Source organism: Mauremys mutica, chromosome 4 (assembly GCF_020497125.1).
Source record: "Mauremys mutica isolate MM-2020 ecotype Southern chromosome 4, ASM2049712v1, whole genome shotgun sequence".
NCBI classification, from domain to species: Eukaryota; Metazoa; Chordata; order Testudines; family Geoemydidae; genus Mauremys; species Mauremys mutica.
The window spans coordinates 106,359,395-106,377,455 of NC_059075.1; the positions used below are offsets into that span (position 1 = coordinate 106,359,395).

General features: G+C 42.6%; 1 protein-coding gene across 9 annotated transcripts in view; it reads left to right on the forward strand.

Annotated features, from left to right (window-relative positions):
• The window catches only part of OSBPL5 (oxysterol binding protein like 5), a 215,498-nt gene that overhangs the window by 115,947 nt on the left and 81,490 nt on the right, over nucleotides 1-18,061 (forward strand). For 2 of the 9 annotated variants that reach the window (XM_045015473.1, XM_045015474.1), the window contains 2 exons: nucleotides 9,660-9,816; nucleotides 14,964-15,023. In XM_045015473.1, the coding sequence (XP_044871408.1) occupies nucleotides 9,681-9,816; nucleotides 14,964-15,023 (196 nt within the window). In that variant the 5' untranslated portion in view covers nucleotides 9,660-9,680. Of the gene's footprint in view, nucleotides 1-9,659; nucleotides 9,817-14,963; nucleotides 15,024-15,185; nucleotides 15,246-16,295; nucleotides 16,386-16,858; nucleotides 16,882-18,061 lie in introns of those variants that run through there. The other 7 variants (XM_045015472.1, XM_045015476.1, XM_045015475.1 and 4 more) reach the window with 6 other exon arrangements.

An 18,061-nucleotide genomic window follows, 5' to 3' on the forward strand; every position in this document is an offset into this window, starting at 1 on the left:
GCATAGGACCAAGAACTGATCCCTGCGGGACCCCATTGAAAACATTCATGCTTGATGACGATTCCCCATTTACAATTACATTTTGAGACCTATCAGTTACCCAGTTTTTAACCCATTTAATTTTGGCCATGTTAATTTTTCTAGTTTTTTAATCAAATGTTGTGTGATACCAAGTCAAATGCCTTAAATAAGTCCAAGTATACTACGTCAACAATATTACCTTTATCAGCCAAACTTGTAATCTCATTAAAAAATCAAGTTAGATTTACAGGATCTATTTTTCATAAGCCCATGCTGATTTGCATTAATTACATTACTCCCTTTTAATGATTAATCAAGTCCCGTATCAGTTGCTCCATTATCTTTCTCAGGAGCGATGTCAGTCTGACAGGCCTATAATTTCTTGGGTCATTCCATTTACCGTTTTAAAAAAATTGGCACAACATTAGCTTTCTTCCAGTCTTCTGGTATTTCCCCAGTGCGCAAAGACTTATTGAAAATCAACATTAACAGACCAGCAAGCTATCAGCCAGCTCTTTTAAAACTCTTGGATTCAAGTTATGTGGACCTGCTGATTTAAAAAGTTCTGACTTTAGTAGCTTCTGTTTAACATCCTCCAAAGATATTAGTGGAATGGAAAGAGTGTTATCATCCCCATCTGATAAGACTATACCATCTATTTACCCAAATACAGAACAGAAATATTTATTGAACACTTCTGCCTTTTTTGTATTATTATTGATAATTCTACCATTTCCACCTAGTAATGGACAATACCATTGTCAGGATTCTTTTTGTTACCAATATATTTTAAAAACTCCTTTTTATTGTCTTTCAGTCTGCTGACCATAGATTTTTTCCTTGTGTCCCTTTGCTTTCCTTATCAGCTTTCTACAATTACTGACTTCTGATTTATATTATTTACTTTCAACTTCCCCTTTCTTCCATTTGTTGCTTCTATTTCCCCTCTAACTAGGTCGGTTTTTTAAACCAAGACAGCCTTCTTCCTCAATTGTGGAGTTCTGATTTTTGGACATCTAGTAAGGTGTTCTTAAATGATTCCCAATTATTATTCACATTTTTCTGATAAATTCTTCCTAACAGCTGATTTGGCTCATAATTGTTTCCAGCTTTGTGAAATTAGCCCTAGTAAAGCACCGTGTGTGTGTGTTTTTATTCTGCTTACACATTTATAAATGTGATCAAGTCATGATCTCTTGTACCTAAGCTACCATTAATTTTTAGTTCTGTGATCAGTTCCTCTTTATCTGTTCGGATGAGGCCTAATAAAGAATTTTCCCATGTTGGCTGCAACTTTTTTTGAGTAAGGAAATTGTCATCTGTAATATTAGCAAATTCCAAGAATGTTTTAGATGGCCTGACCTACAAAATACGGTAGAGGACTCTTTAATCTACCAAAGACATGACAAGTCCCAATGTCTAGAAACTAAAGCTGGATACATTAAGGCTAGAGATAGGGTGTACATTTTAACAGTGAGGATAATTAACCATTAGAAAAGCTTACTTAGGCATGTGGTGGATTCTCCGTCACTTGGAGTCTTTTAATCAAGTTTAGATATCTTTCCAAAATATATGCTCTAGTTCAACTAAAAGTTATGGGTTTGATGCAGGAATTACTGTGTTAAATTCCTCGCCCTATATTACACAAGCAATCAGGCTATGTTCATAAGGGTCCCATTTGGCCTTAAAATCTATGAACCTGATCTAGATTTTGAAACCCACTCTCCATATTTTCAAATCTAGGGGGTTGTTTCAGCTTGGAGTAAGCTCCAAAATACATATCTAGATCTGGGCTAGGATTTCAAAATAATTCCACTCCCCATAAAACCAATAGCAATAATGTAATGTCCGAATCCAAGGTGTTTGGTTCAGGCCCATCTTTAACAAAAACAAGAGTGCTCTTGCTTGGTCGTTCACTTCTGATGTTGTATATTCTTTAGCTGAAATCCTAGGGCCAAATTCAGGCCCCAGTTGATTTTTGGGTCCAGATGGTCATACAGCAGTGCTGCAAAGGCAACATTAATATGAGCCTGTGTTCTGAATTGGTTACAGTCTAAACATAGCCCCCACTCCCATCTCATATAGATTATTCTGGACAGTGGCAGGAGTAAATTATGTAAGACATGCTAAGTCAGGGACTGTGTGCGCTAATCGACATTGACCCATACCTCTTGGACCCACGCCCTGCCCTGTCTCAGGAGACCAGCTGATTTTATGAGATTTTGGTCATCTGGAATGGTGGAAATCTTACAGGATCACTTGTTCTTGTGAAATTGCACCTACATCCAACTTAGAACCACAAAACTGGCCTCTTCCACTGTTGGCTCTGACTTGGAACCAAAACAATAGAGATGGGTTTAGTTTTGGAGATTGAAATCCAGCCACTCTCCTTGAAATTCAAAGGGCCTCACACCTGGTATTCCCCTTTTGACCTCTCTCAAGTAGCAATGGGTTTGGAATGTCAGCTGAGGGAAGCAAAGTGAGTTCCATATGTGAAAGTTTTTCTCATGGGCAAAATCTGCTCGGGATCTATGGGTGCTAAGCACCTCATACATGGAGGAACCAGTGCAATACTGCTGTTGGATGGGCAGAATTTGGGAACTCATGCAAGAGGCGCACATCCTGAGCATGGCACAAGGCACAAGTCTGCAGGGGCTTCCTGTACCGTTTTGAGGAGGAGTGAAAATGAGGCCTAGGGACAAATGAGTGGAAGGTTCTTGGCCAGAAGATCAGCAAAATCAGCTGACATGAATATTCCTCAGTTCTCCTTATGCACCGTCCTGGATTTTCAAAAGCAGAAAACTAAATTAGCCTCCTAAATCCAAATGTAGGCACCTAAATTAGGGCCTGATTTTCAAATGTGCTCAACACCCAGTAGTTCCCACTCAGGTCAGTTCTGAAAATTTTGTCTCTGGTGCCTGCAAGTGGGTATTACCCAGAGGTCTCAGGAGCGCTATATAACTCAAGACAGAAACAGGCAGGAACGCTATAAAACTTACAAGTACAGTATGTAATCCCAACTATCTAAAGGAATTTGAATTACACCAAACAATAAAGTGTTCTCTCTCTCTCACACACAAACACGAAATTGTTTCATGTGATTTTTCTACTGCATTGGGCACTGAACTTGGGAATGGAGTAAAATTCTCTGCCTCTACCAAGTTAAGTCTGCATATCTCAGCCCATTGCTAAGGAAGCGTCATGGGAACCAAACTCTTCACATTCTTGAGAAATGAAATCTACAGGTATGTTTACACTACAATTAGACACCTGTGGGTGTCCCATGCGAGCTGACTCAGGCTAATAGGACTTGGGCTAAGGGGCTGTTTAATTGCAGTGTAGACGTTCAGGCTCTCGCTGCAGTACAGGTTCTAGGATCCTGCAAGCTAGGAGGGTCCCAGAGCTCGGGCTGCAACTCAAACCTGAATGTCTATACTACAATTAAACAGCCCCTTAACCTGAGCTCTGCAAGCCTGAGTCAGGTGGCACAGGCCAGCCACAGGTTTTTAATCGCAGTGTAGACATACTCTAAGAGACCAAGTCCACATCTGTTTTCTATACTATACCAAAAATAAGGAAGAAGTGAATCTGGCACAGAGAGTTTCTACACCTTAGCGTCCAACATAGAAAAGGCCCTGTCACCTGTCAAATTTAAGTTGCAATGATGAACATAAGAATGGCCATACTGGGTCAGACGAAAGGTCCATCCAGTCCAGTATTCTGTCTGCTGACAGTGGCCAATGCCAGGTTCACCCCCTCTGGGGCACCTAACAGGTAATGATCAAGTGATCTCTCTCCTGCCATCCATCTCCACCCTCTGACAAACAGAGGCTAGGGACACCATTCCTTACCCATCCTGGCTAATAGCCATTAATGAACTTAACCTCCATGAATTTATCTATTCTCTTTTAAACCTTGTTATAGTCCTAGCCTTCACAACCTCCTCAGGCAAGGAGTTCCACACGTTGATTGTGCACTGTATGAAGAACTTCCTTTTGTTTTAAAACTGCTGCCCATTAATTTAATTTGGTGGCCCCTAGTTCTTATATTATGCGAACAAGTAAATAACTTTTCCTTATTCACTTTCTGCACATCACTCTATCATATCCCCCCTTCGTCTCCTCTTTCCCACTGAGGGTCACTAAAAGGTGGATGGTGCATGAGGACAGATGCTTATCAGGATGAGGCTCAAGGGTGAAGTCTCAAATAGAGCCAGGGACTACAAACTACACCCTTAAGAGCTTTGTAAACCAACAGTGGCAATGTGAAGCCAATCCATTACTTGAAAGGAGGCCAGCAGAGAGAATGGGTGCTGTGTGTATAGGATCACATGTGTTCAAAGCAGTGGACAAATGTGCTGTTGCATTCTGAACAAGTAGGCAATGGAGATGCTCTGCGTCAGGGAGCCCTATTTAGAGGGAATAACAGGAATCAATCTTCAGAGTCACAAGGACATGTGTTGTTGTTGCAAGGTTATGATGTGATAAATAAGGGTACAGCCTGTACAAACTGTACACTGGGGAAAACCTGTTAGTACACTGTCACCCAGTGGCTTTCCACATCTGACAGAGACATCAATGTTCCTTGCTGCAAACAAGTCCCCTCAGTAAGTATGATGAAGAAAGAAAGAGAGAGTAACTTCATAATAATGAGACTTTTTGTGTGACTCAGTGATGTGAAATAATAAATGAAGACCACAGTAGTGTATAAAAGATGTGCCACTATGTCATCATAGATACAGTAGACAAATACTTTGAAAGTAAATGTATTCTGCCTGACCTAAGCAAATACAGAGCACTATCCTGCTCCTATTGGAGTCTGTAGGAGTTTTGCCATTCATTTCAATGGAGCAAGCCCACCGCTTTAGAATCAAGTCTCTTGTGTTATTGCTGAGATGCACATTCTCAGCTTTCTATTTAAAAAATCAAAGAGAAAGACTGCAGTGAAAATTGGGACTAGAGATAAGAGACAGATGGAAAATAGAGTCAAAGCTTGTAACTTATTCCCTAGCCCTCTTTCCGTGGGGTGGACATTATGTTTCTGAATGGTTTCTTGTAGTTATTTTTGATAAAATTGGCCTGTCTGGGCCAATGCTATTTGGGGAGAAAATCCCAAGGGTCTGCTTTTGCTTATGGCATCTTAAAAGCAAATCCAAAGTTCAGACAGCCTTTCTGGGAATGGAGACAGAAAATATCTCAGTGTGAGTATTCTAAAAAGAGTTATTTAAGCCAGTGTTATTTTTAAATATTTTTCCATGAGATAAGTGAATAGTTGTATTTTCCTTTTCTTTTTATTTAAATTAACTTTGAATTTTATGTTACTCCCCAAGTACTGTATAGTCACAACGTAGAAATTTACACAACTATTCTCTCAATCTGAATTGGCCCCAAACTGAACCGCTGGCTCAGCACCCTCTCAAACCTGTGGAGCAGTTTGGATCTGGACTTTGTGGCTCAGGCCCATCTAAGATTGAGCTGTCCTGTCCCCAAAAGTAAATACTGGGACTGATTCTCCACTGCCTTCATTGCTACCTGTGCAAAGTAGTCACAATGAAATGCTGCTACTGTGACTCCTTACCATTTTACATCCGCTTTGCAGAGGGGTAAATAACAATATTTAGCAGTTTTAGAGAACTTTGAATGCTCAAAGCATTGTACAGACCTTAATTCATCTTCTGTGAGGTGAGTGACATTATCCCCATTTTACAGATGGGGAAACTAAAGGCAAGAAAAGTGAAGTGATTTGCCAAGGTCACAGAATGAGTCAGGGGTAGAGCTGGAATTAGAACTCAAGATGAACACTGAACTCATTCTTCTGGATGACACTACCCTAGCTTCTGTAAAAATGCATATAATAGTGCATATTAAATTAGGTTCACATGCCCTGAAATTGATCTATGGGGAATAAAGGAAACATCTTTCATACTGTGACACTCCCCAGGATTGTGAGACACCTCGTCACCATCTGCCCTAAGTGTTAAGAAAGTGTGGTCTGTGCATCAGTTCCCTTAAACCACCAGCCTCAGGCAACACAAGCACTGCCTTCCAGGCCTCACTCTCTCTATAGGGGAGCATTAGGCCCAAGTCCTCCCAACGTTCCCTTTAGTGTCCAGCCCCTTATCCACTGAATTACCAGGCCTGCTGCTCCCTGAAAGGAACAGTACACCATGGTTTACTACTTATCCCTTGGAACAAAACTCTGTTAAACGCACACCTCTCAGATATATTTATAGTGCAAACAAGAATAAATTGATTATCAAAAACCAGAGGTTCAAATGATAGTGAGTATGAATAGTGGAAGCAAATGGTAACATATAAAGAAGAACAAGCTTTCTAGAGACTAAACTTTAACTAACAAGTGTAGCTAGCTGTCTAAAGAAGCTTATCTCACCCAAAGTTCTCACCAGCATTTTCAATGAAGCCTGGATGAGACCCCCTTTTTCATGAAGCAAACTCACTCTGTTTATTTCCTAGCTGAAGGATGCCAGAATGTCTTCTATGTCCACCAAATATACACGAGCAGACCTCTGATGTGCACACCTTCCCCCACCCCCCGCCCGCCCCTCCACTGTTTACTTCTTCCTGTGACCTATTTCTCTTTGAAGTTTTCCCAATCCTTCATTAGTACACCTCTACCCCGATATAACACGGTCCTCGGGAGACAAAAAATCTCACCGTGTTATAGGTGAAACCGTGTTATATCAAACTTGCTTTGGCCCTCCTGTTCCTTGTTCCCTGACCGCCTCCTCCAGAGACCTCTGTCCCTAATCACCCCCAGGATCCCACCCCCTACCCAACCCCCCTGTCCCCTGACTGCTCCGACCCCTATCCACCCCCCAACCCCACCCCCTGACAGGCACTCACCGGCAGCGGCAGGAAGCGGAGCTGCCCGGCCCCAGTCCACTCCACTCCGCCAGCTGCCAGCCGCGGCACTCCGCTTCCTGCTGCCGGTGAGTGTGGGGAGGTTAGGGAAAGGATGCCCCCCCGCACTCACCTGCCCCTCGGGAAGCAGAGTGCCGCAGCTGGGAGGTGGCAGAGTGGAGCAGGCTGGGACTGCATCACTCCGCTTCCCGCCGCCAGTGAGTGTGGAGGCCATCCTTTCCCCAACCTCCCCACACTCACCAGCGGCGGGAAGCGGAGCAGCCCAGCCCCAGCCAGCTCCACTCCGCCAGCTCCCAGCCATGGTGCTCCACTTCCCACCGGGCAGGTGAGTGAAGGACCTTTCCCCAGCCGCCCCCCAGCGACACGGCTGGGGCCAGGGCAAGGAAAGCGGAGCGGGCTGGGGCCACATCGCTCTGCTTCCCGCCGCAGGTGAGTGCGGAGAGGTTGGGGAAAGGACGCCCCCCCATACTCACCTGCGGCGGGAAGCGGAGCGCTGCGGCTGGAAGCTGGCAGAGTGGAGCGGGCTGGGGCCGGGCTGCTCCACTTCCGCCGCTGCTGGTGAGTGTGGCGGGGATCCCTTCCCCCAAGCCCCCTCCTCCAAGCAACACGGCTGGGACCGGGGTGAGGGAAGCAGAGTGGGCTGCTCCCAGCCCCCTGCTAATCCCCCGGGCCACTCTGGGACTGCGGGGCCCCCAAAAGTGTCCTCCCACAGCTCCTGCCCCCCAGACCCTTGGGGGGAGCCCCTGACCACCCCCAAGACCCTCTGCCCCTTATTGAACCCCTCGGCCCCGGCCTGGCCCGGCACCCTTAACATGCTGCTCAGAACAGTGTGTCAGAGCTTTACCACCTTGTATGCGAACCCGCCTTATATCGGGTCGTGTTATATCGGGGTAGAGGTGTATTCGATTCAGACTGGTGAGAGGAGACCCATTGTGAACCGTACAATACCTAACTGACATGTAAAACAGCTGGATAGATTAACATTTCTTGTCTGAAAGAAAACCTGCTTTTTACCTTTTCTGGTGACCAGTCCCTAGACATAGACCTTAAGAACATAATTTTCAGTGTATATACATAACTCCTTACAGAACATCCATACATGCATTTTGCAATTACAATGACAGTTATAACCCATGTGACACTGACTTTTATTTGAGACCTCAAATGACACTCTTTGGTGAACTAGGTTGTACATGCCAGACCCAGAAGATCCCTGTAACTCTCATGCACCCCCTCTGGTGCCCCTTACCAGCTGGCACTAATAGATTCCTGGCTCACACTTACCTTTTGGCAGTGTAAGTGCTATTTAACTCAAAAGACATTATTATTGTAATTGCTTCCTATATGGATCAACATAGCAGGTGCCAGAGACGCAGCCCTAGCAAAATACAAGAGGATGTTTTCTCACGTTCCACTAGATTCTTGCCCCCGACTCTGCCTGCTTTATACTGCCTCAGTAGTGAAAAGCTCCCCTGAAGGGGCAGTTGAGGCTTCTCCTATCAGAGATGGAGTGGGGAGGGTTTCAGCTGGAGGGAGGCGGTTTTCCCGGGAGCAGGGTGGAATGCACAGCATCCCCCATGACTCTCAGCCAGTACAGTGGTCCATGTGGTATCACTTCAGCCAGTGTAATTTAAAGAGCCCCTAGGCTGCTTTAAATTATGCTGGGAGCTGGTTCCGCTGTGTTATCCTCAGCTGCACCAAACAGCTGGCCTGTTATTTCTTCATAGTACGAAGAGATGGGCAAACTTACAGGCCATTTTTCAGGAAGCAGTGCCTTGAAATTCCAGTGGGTCTCCCCCAAGCTCTCTTTCCTGTGCAATAATTCATCCTGTGAGAGAAAATATACCACGTATTCCCTTCTGCAAAGCCTGAAGGCTAAGTTAACTCCCATCGCTGCTCAAGAGAACTCTGCCTCCAGTTGCACATCAGAGGGAGCATAAAGCCTACAAATCAGGAAGATAATCATAATACTCAATTGTGATGGGTAAAAAAGAACTGCTTGTCAGAAAGGTATCAAAGAAACCTTTAATTCTAGTCAGGATAATCTGTGCTTCAGAGGAGTGGTGGTAAATAGCACAGCACTACCCAGCTTTTGTACTGAGATGTAGGGAGGCTTTCAGGAAGATAAATGCTATTCTGTAGCCCAACAAAGGGGAAAAGCTTACCCCTATCGATCAAACTTTGAAGCTGATCTAATGGCCATTTGAAAGAAAATGTGATGCTGCTCAAATGTGCTGTTTGAAGAAATCGGGCAGGAGGGACTGGCTTTTCGGTGCTAGTTCCCTGTGCAGCTCAAGTTACTCATATCAGGATCCTGGCAGCTGATCTTCCTCTATAAACCTTAGACTAGACTCTGATCTCAGTGACTGCAGCCAAAAGCCAGAACCTTCTTTTTAAAAAAGGTAGCAAAGCAATTCAGTGTTCTGCTCTTGCTAGGTCCAGAAAGTAACCATTAACTAGGAAGTATCTTCAGAGCTTCATAAAGGAATGGATGTTACACTGGCTGGATCCATGAACGGGAGTTTGTAGCAGTGTCACTCCACTTTCCCACAGTTCATTGATGGCCAAGAGTGAGAAGAACAGGAATTTGGCTGTGCCTACTAATATAGCAGTTTGTTTGAAGAGCTCTCTGGCACTCTAAAAATGGAATCGGCACTCTGTTTAGGTAGCTCTGAAGAAGCAGAGTCATCTGCGTGTGAAACTTTGGTTTCTTGTATCTTGGCACTAACTGTTATTATTTCTGTCCCTTCCTTGTAGAAAACCCCTACTGCTCATGCCATGAAGGAGGAGAATTTTCTTCGTCGCAGGTTCTCTCTCTGTCCTGCTTCTTCCACCCCTCAGAAAATTGACCCTCGCAAGCTGACACGGAATCTGTTCTTCGGGGCTGATAATGAGATCTACCCACTCAGCCCAGGTCAGTGCATGCTACATGGCTTCAGAATGTGCCACATGCTGCTCTCAACCTATCTTCAATCATCTCAAATCTCAGTGCAGCACATATGCACAAACAAACAGTACCACACCTACTGAACTAATCCTCTGGGTGGGTGAGTGTAATGGATTTTATTAGAGCATCTGCAAGAAACAAAGAGAAACAGCTTTATATGGAAGCATGAGCAGGAGATCAAACTCGTTCAGCAAAGGAGGCCCCCAATCCTCCCCCCAATGAGGTATTGAGTGGTTCCTGTCAAATGCTATGAGCCTTCCGCTTCCATTGATTTAAGTGGGGAATGAAGGGCATTCATGCCTCAGAGCTAGTTGAACACTGAATGGCCTAAAATTTAAGAAGTGATTTTGGGTATCTCTGTTTTGGGGTGCCCAATTTGAGGAACCTAAAATGGATCACCCTAAAAAGCAGATCCTTTTAAGGCATCACATGGGCACCCAAAAATTGAGGGACCCAATATTTCCGGCCCCTTTTGCAAATTGTGATTAGTACTTTTAAGTCACTTGACCCTACGGTGCACAATAAACATTACAAATGCAAATTCTCTTTCACCAATGATCATAAATATCTTCAGCAGTTTTCCCGGCAATATGCTCAGCTGCAGTAAGTATAACACCAGCTTCAAGAGTTCACAATACTTCCTTCAGGTTTAGTCTAAAATTGCTAGAAAACATCTGCTCTACAGGAAATGAAAGTCATGATATTGTTTTGGTATTTGCTGTGTGTAATAAATACTCAATCAAAATGTTTCTCTGATTGCAATCTGCAAACAGTGCTTCAGAATCCAGTTTGTAAACATGTGCTTTAACCATAGATGAGGGAGCAATCGTATTTTTGCAAAGTAATACTTTGTGATTGTCATTTCTGTACTTACTAATCAAGTCTAGTAGCACCTCAGTAAGTTGTCAGCACATTGATATTTCAAGAGAAAAGGATACAGCACCTGCAAAAAGAAAGGTGATATTTAGTATTTATATAGCACCCAAAAAGGTACTCGAGGCTAGATCCACAAAGGAATCTATCTAACTGCCTCTTTAGGCACCTAAGTCCAACATTTAGGCACCAATGACATTCACAAAACCACTGCTCAGCTATCACCTCCCCAAGTAGGTGCCTAAACTCCATAGACATCTATGTTTCTGCCAGTGGGCATATGCAAAGCTACCTGAATCCTGATGCCACCAAGCTGTTTAGTGCCCTGCTGGGATTACCAAACTAGGCATTTTCTTGCCTATCTTGCTGGCATGCCTACCTAACACAAAAGACATCAGGGATGAGCAGATGAGGACTCTGGGAGGCTGGCTGGCATGAGTGTAAGTGCCTAATGTACGCACCTGAGATATGGGAGATACCCAAATTTGAATCCCTGATTTGGAGCGGGGACTCAAACCTGATTCTCCCACATCACTGGTGAATGCCCTAACCACTGGGATATACAGTCAATCTTGCCCTACTTTTCTCTTTGGCCTAATGAATATTTAATTATTCATACTCAATGGAACAGTTTCAACAGGAGAGATTGAGACCTACCCCAGAATAGCCTGTAGCTCTGGCACTCTCCCGGGACAAGCAGACCTAAATTCAAGTTCTTGCTCCAAATCAGAAAGAGCAGAGGTTTGAAAACAGGCTGTCTATGTCCCAGGTAATTGCCCTAGCAACAGGGCTATAAAGGCATGGGAAAGGGGTGGGGGGTCTGACTAACTCCCAAGTAGAGGGAGGCACCTTCCTCTGGCCCAGAATTAGGCACTCAGCTCCCTTTATCCCAGCCCTTCTCTGTGGCATTGTTTACTGGCTAGCTTAGGCAACTCCATGCTCAGCTTTCTGGCTTCTGATTCCCTTTCTTAGGCACCTAATTGTCTCCATGGAGAGCCTGGGCACCTAACTCAGGGCTGTGAATTCTACTGGGCAGCAGGCACCTAAGAAACCCCTTAGTAAATCTCACCCTCAGTGCTTCACAAACAGAGAACAAGGTCAGATCTGAAACCAAAGAGCTGACAAGCGAGGGTCAATCGTAGGCCTGGCTGAAATGCTGAATTTTTGGTTTGGGGCAAATTTCAACATTTTCAACAACAAAAGTAATTCCAGTTCAGAACACAAATAACTATTATCAAAATTCCTTTAAATTGGGATTTCCTGAACAAAAAAATCAGTTTTGGAAAATTTGTTCAGGATTTTAGAATGTTGTTTGAGTTTCAAAATTTCATTTGATTTTATTTCATTTGTTTTGTTCTCTTACATTTTTATTTTTACATTATTTCATGGCCTGTCAGTAGTGCTAGCTTAGGGTTAACAGTATATGTCACAACAATGTAGGGTTGTTAGTAGTACCACTGACATGTCATATTATGCTATAATGTTCTATTGTAAAATTCATTAAGGGCAGCTGCGACTTTGTACCAATTGAAACATCTTATCTTCTGTAGATCAAAATGTCTCCTGTTTGTGTTGTAATGAAACAGTTTAACTGGCAGCTGCCCTTAATGAGTTTAAAAGTAACATAAAAATAATAGGATTTTAACTATCATGTCATTCTGACGTGCAAGATGTACTAGTGCATATTATACACTACTACAACTCTCAAGTCATGAAATAATGTAAAAATATAAATGTGAGAAAAATTCCAAAAGAAATTTTGAAATCCAAAATGAAATTCCAAAATCCCAGTAATTTTCTAAAACATTTTTTCCAGTTCAAATTTTCTGTCACTCTATCCTTTTTACAATATTTAGATTTTTGATTAAACTAGCATTTTCTTTTGAAAAAAATGTGTTGACAGCACATTTCTATCCAGCTCCAGGCAATAATTTAAAGATTTTTGGGTGTCCAGTTTGAGACAGGTTGGGCCTGATTTTGAGCAGTGCTGACCAATTGAAAATTAGTCCACAAGCTTCTCAACCTGAACATTTAAACTTTGAGACACTTAATATGTTTGCCAACTTTCAAAAGTTTTACTGCAGACAACTACAACTCCATATAGATATGTGGCAGGGCAAAAAACCTTTGCAGTAGACTACTTTGTCATTGCTAATCCAGCCCAGGAGCTGGGCTAGCATTTAGAGTTTGGAAAGCCTATTTGTCAACTTTAGGAAACTTAAATTTTGAAGAGCATGGGCAAAGAGTTTTCCTGCTGTCATCAGCTTCCTCTGCTGCAGGGTAAATGGAGATCAGCTGCTTGTCATGGGGTCCATGCAGAATAATTACCAACAGTCTCAAAAATTCAATTAGCTCATCTGTGAGGTGTTGAGTGCTCTTTAATACCCACGTAAACCAAAAAGAGCTGAGGGTTTGCAGCAGATGCTCAGCACATCCTGGATTGAGTCTCCTCTTACCACAGGCTTTGATTCTTTATTGGCCTTCTACATTGTTTCTCCTTGCTTCTTGTAGATGGAGCAGTCTAATTAGCCTGGCCTAAACCCACTGGGTGTGTATAACAAGTGCAGTGTGCTGGATTAGAGCTTTTGTTGTCTTTCTCTGCTTAGCTAGAGGAACCTGGAACATTGGTATAAGTGATGAAAACAGCCACCCACCTTTCATCCCCTCCGTCCTCAAGTTAGGAGAGTGTGGGCCAGAGATACAATTTTAAAAAGCACAAATTAGTACAAGTCATTGTTCTAACTAAGAGTTCTGGGGGTGGAGGAGTCTTACATTTGTCCTCTTTCCTTAGATTTTTATCCCATTTATTTTTCCTTCCAGCTCATTCTAGCTCCAAAACACTTCTTAAGTTTGCCTTGTATTTCTTTGAAAGAACAGACTCTATTCTGTCATCTCCTGTATTTGCTTTCTCCCTACCCCCAATCCTTTCTTCCTCACCTCTCTCCCCCACGGTGTGTTGTAGCTTCCTCTTAACTCCTTTTCTTCTACTCCCCTTTTTCCTACTGTATCTCATTCTATCTCCTTTCCAAAGGTCAATATGGTGCCTCTCCTCACTGGGAATCACCTTTCTAGTTCCCCTCCTCCCCTGGGCTCTGATAGATGCTGCTAATCCTGTGAAGAAGTCTGGGTTTCCCTTCTCTCTGTCCACTCTGAAGGCTTTTCCACTGATCACTCTCTTCCCCCTTCCCAAGTTTGTGTCCAGATGCTGTATTATCAGCTCAGAGAAGGAACTAAGGTAAGTTGTAGGCAGCCCCGTTACGGGCTAGGAGCTTGCAGTGGCCTCGCACCCTCAGTAGAAGTTCAGCTATTTCTCACACAGAATCAAATCAGTCATTGTTGCTCTCTACCACAGCTAGGGCAACAGGTTTCACAAGCCCAAAAACTAGCCCTGGGTGGCTTTGGGACATGTAAATAAATATAGTTAAAAGTTAGTAACAGACTTTACACTCCTGTCAAACTATATTAGGAAGGTTCTCTGAAGTGAGGAAACTAGTACTGTTGTTGTTTTGTTTTTTAAGGGGGAGATCAACTGAAACAGCTCTTCTGGCTCTTTGCCTACTGTTACATAGAACACTTCTGATTACTGTAGCTGACATAATTTAGAGGAAGATCTGTTTCTCTGTATACACAAGGTACACAAACTGGAGAATCGGTTTCATTAGTTTCCCTTGTTTATGTTTTTTTGCCCGCATAGTAATAAGGAAGAGAAACCATTTTTAGAAGAAAGTAGGATGTGGTTGGAAGACCACAGAATTTGGCAGGGGGAGTACCACTTTTAACCATTTTTTTTTATTGGCTACACTTCAGGTGGATGTTCTCTCCTCAAATCAGAGCTTAGAGTAGCCCCGGCACATATAGGTCTCCCCAACACTGGAGATTCACACCTCAGATGCTATGGGCCATGCCTAAGAGCACATACCTGCAGGTGTAAAGGGCCAAAGGTTCATATAAGTATAGTCCCCTGGTATTTCCAGCATTCTGGGTAACACTTTCCTCCAGAAAACACAGACTCTATTTGCAGTGGAAGTTTATTGCTGTGTGTAGTATCAGTTTGAGTGTTACCTAAATAAGTCCTCATAGAAAGAAAACTAAGGGAAAAATTTAAAAACCTTGCACCTTTCAAGCTCCCTTTAAGGTGAAAGGAGAGGCAAATTGGGTTTGTGCCCTTTTTAACTTCTTTGTCATGTACAAAGAAGGCTTGAAAATAGTTCATATAAAAAAATCAGTCCTCTCTTTGACAGAGAACTTTGGAGAGGACTGGAGAGCTAATGGGATAATGACATCACAAGCAACAATGAAAGGTTAGTAATTGAGAAAGGGATTTTTAGTCTGGCTGTTGAAAACCCTGATTTTTTTCTTTAATTTTGTGAACACCTATTTAACAGAAACACCTGACAAAAACTTGGATGAAAAGCTCTTTCTGATAGATTCACATCTGCCCACCCTCTCAATTGCAGGCTAAGAGAACTCCCACTCCAAACCACTAAGAATTCCTTCTGCAGAATCAGAGAAAACAAGACTTGGTATAGAAATTTTTTTTAAGTCCCTGAATGCTTTTCAGACTTTAAATATGCGACAGGCATCAAACCACCAACGAGCACTTTGAATTATTAGTTACAAAGGAACAAGAGGATTAGTACAGGCAGAAACGTGGAAGCAGCATTACCTACAGAATGAACTTTGTACAACTTAAAGCGAGTCCCCCTTGGAAACAAGCCATTTATGCCTACATGAGTTGCTGAACAAGGATGAGGGCCTTACAAAAGCTTCTGTAAGGAGCCTAAAGATACTTTAAGAAATGCCTAGATACCTAAGTGGGTTAGGCACTTAATATCTATTGACTTTTAATGGGAGTTAAGCACTTAACCTGCTTAAGCACTTTTGTAAATCCTAGGTGTCTATGTGCATCTTTTGGTTCCTAAATACTTTTGTAAATCTGGCCCAAGATCCATACACACAACTAAATTTCAGCCTAATATCTACTTCATGCATGATCACTCTAGCTGGGCATCAGTGTAAGTTTTGCTCCATACTGTCTGGTTAGTTATAGCCTGTGTTTTTCTGTGTGGTTATTCATTTGCTATACCAGAAAGATTATGAAGCAGCAATTCTCCTATTGTATTAAGGTAGTCAGTGCACTCCTTATCCCCCACTTATTTAGCTTCATGTTAAGAGAAAGTGACCCTAGTAGTTATCAGTCATGCTTATTAGATTGTCACTTACTAAGGGAGAAGTAAATTGAGCCTGTGGGTCAAGACATGGTAGTAAGCCTCAAGGGAAAAAAAAGCTGCTACTTTTCCAGAAAGGATCAGGATATTTATTATAACTATATAGAAGAACAAACAGAAAGTATCAATAACTCAAATGCATAACATATGGTATATAACCAGACTGTATTATTACAGGCTTTCTCCAGGATGTTTTTAGCACTCAGAAAAGTGGGATTTCATTACTCTTTCAATAAGATCAATTAATCTTCCTTCTGGACCCATTGCTATTACTGAGCTCAAAGCTTTTGCTTTATCCTTTTATAGGAACCTTTCCCAGCATGCTGTCTGTCTTAGTAGCTGGCCCTTTAAATCTGTGTGGGAATGAGCTGTAGCTCTAATATAGTCATTTTGTGTTTGGGGTGGGGGAAGGAACTGCTGCTTTTTAAAAAGCTGGTAAGTGTTTGCCTTTTTATGTATTTGCTTGTTTTTCTTTTTCTGGAGTGATAATGTGCTTTCTGCTGTAGAGGTGGTTTATCTTTTGGGGTCTGCTTCTTTTTTCACTTTTTGTGTTTGATACTGGGAAACTTCCAAAGATCCTTTGAATCTGCCATCAAAAGAAGGGCTTTCTGTTGCTCTGCAGTGTTACAAGAAGCCTGCTTGAGATCATTAGTTAAAGTCACCTGAAAAACGGATATCTTCCTGTGTGAAGTTCTGTGCAATTAATGAAGAGCAGAAGGACACAATATAACCTAGATGCTGACACACAGAAGCATTTGATTCATGCTGATAAATGCTATTTAGTAGGGTGAACAAGAGGAAAGTATTCAGCTGTGGGAGAATTCCAGACTGCGGAGCTAAGTACAACAACTGCATAGATGTGTGAATGCATTTTAACTTCCACCCAGTCTGGGAGGCCTGTATGGATGTGGGGAGGAAAGTGCCAGCAAAGGTACCAAGGGCAGGGGATCAGTGGGAGTTCTGGCTCCCATTTGCATGGTTGAGCTCGGTGTACTCTCCCCCTCTCGTGGCTTTTTTCTGTGTGCGCTGAGGGTGTGAGGTTTTGGAGTACCCTGTCTGCAGGGTTGGACAGAGGTATATGAAAACTTCACAGGAAGATCTCCAAGCTATGGTAGACTGAGTATAAATTCCCCCAAAATCTATGTGTGGTAGGGGGCTAACCCAACTGAGGTCCACAAAGGCATCAGTGAGGTCAGGAGGCACAGGATTTGGAGATTTCATTTGGGTTGGGGACTGACCTGTGGCTATGTTCTAGCATAATATGCTGCCAGATGCCCCCCCCCTTTCACTTCAGTGTTGTAAAGAGGCCTTGAACAAGGAGTTTGGTTTTGACTGGCTGACTGTGACAAAATATATATTGGGTCACCACAAGTGACATTTCCCTGCAAGAGTTGTTTCATTATGAAGAGATGAGGATATGCCACTCCCAGAGGTGAATCTTTTAATTTTGCTCTGGCACACACATTACACCAATGTTGATTTGAGTTTTCTCTGTTTGTAAATGTACAATAGGTATGTAAATAAAATAAATAATAAAAAAACATTCAGCCAATTTGCAAAATACAGTTATGTTTTCACAGAAATTATGATAGTTACAAATGAAGTCTATAGGATCTGTGGTTTGCTGTTACGTGAATTAAGAGCAAGCAACATGGGTAAACTACAGATACAAAAACATTTTAGTGTTTTGTCTTTTGCTCATTTCACAACAAAAATAAATATGAAGGCACTATTTGGACACAGCTAGCTCCCAATAATCATGTTTATTAACTGTCTGCAAACATACAAGGCCTAAATCAGTGCATACTGCTGCTCTGGGTAGTTTCTGGTGGTTCTAAAACAGAAAACAGTGCTTGCAAATTACTTATGCCTTTATGCTATTGTCAGTTGAAGCAGCTAGTTGAGCTGTGAGACTCATACAGCAGCAATGTGGCTTGGTGCACTTCAATGGAATTCGGAAAACTCTCTCTGTGGCTAGAATATCTTCACCTTCACCTTCTTTGTGTTAATTCCAAAATTCCATCATAGAAATGCCAGCCCTCAGATTGACCATGTTTGTGGGAACATGCAAAATGGTTCCAAGTGTTTGTATGTTGTTCTGACAACTTTGT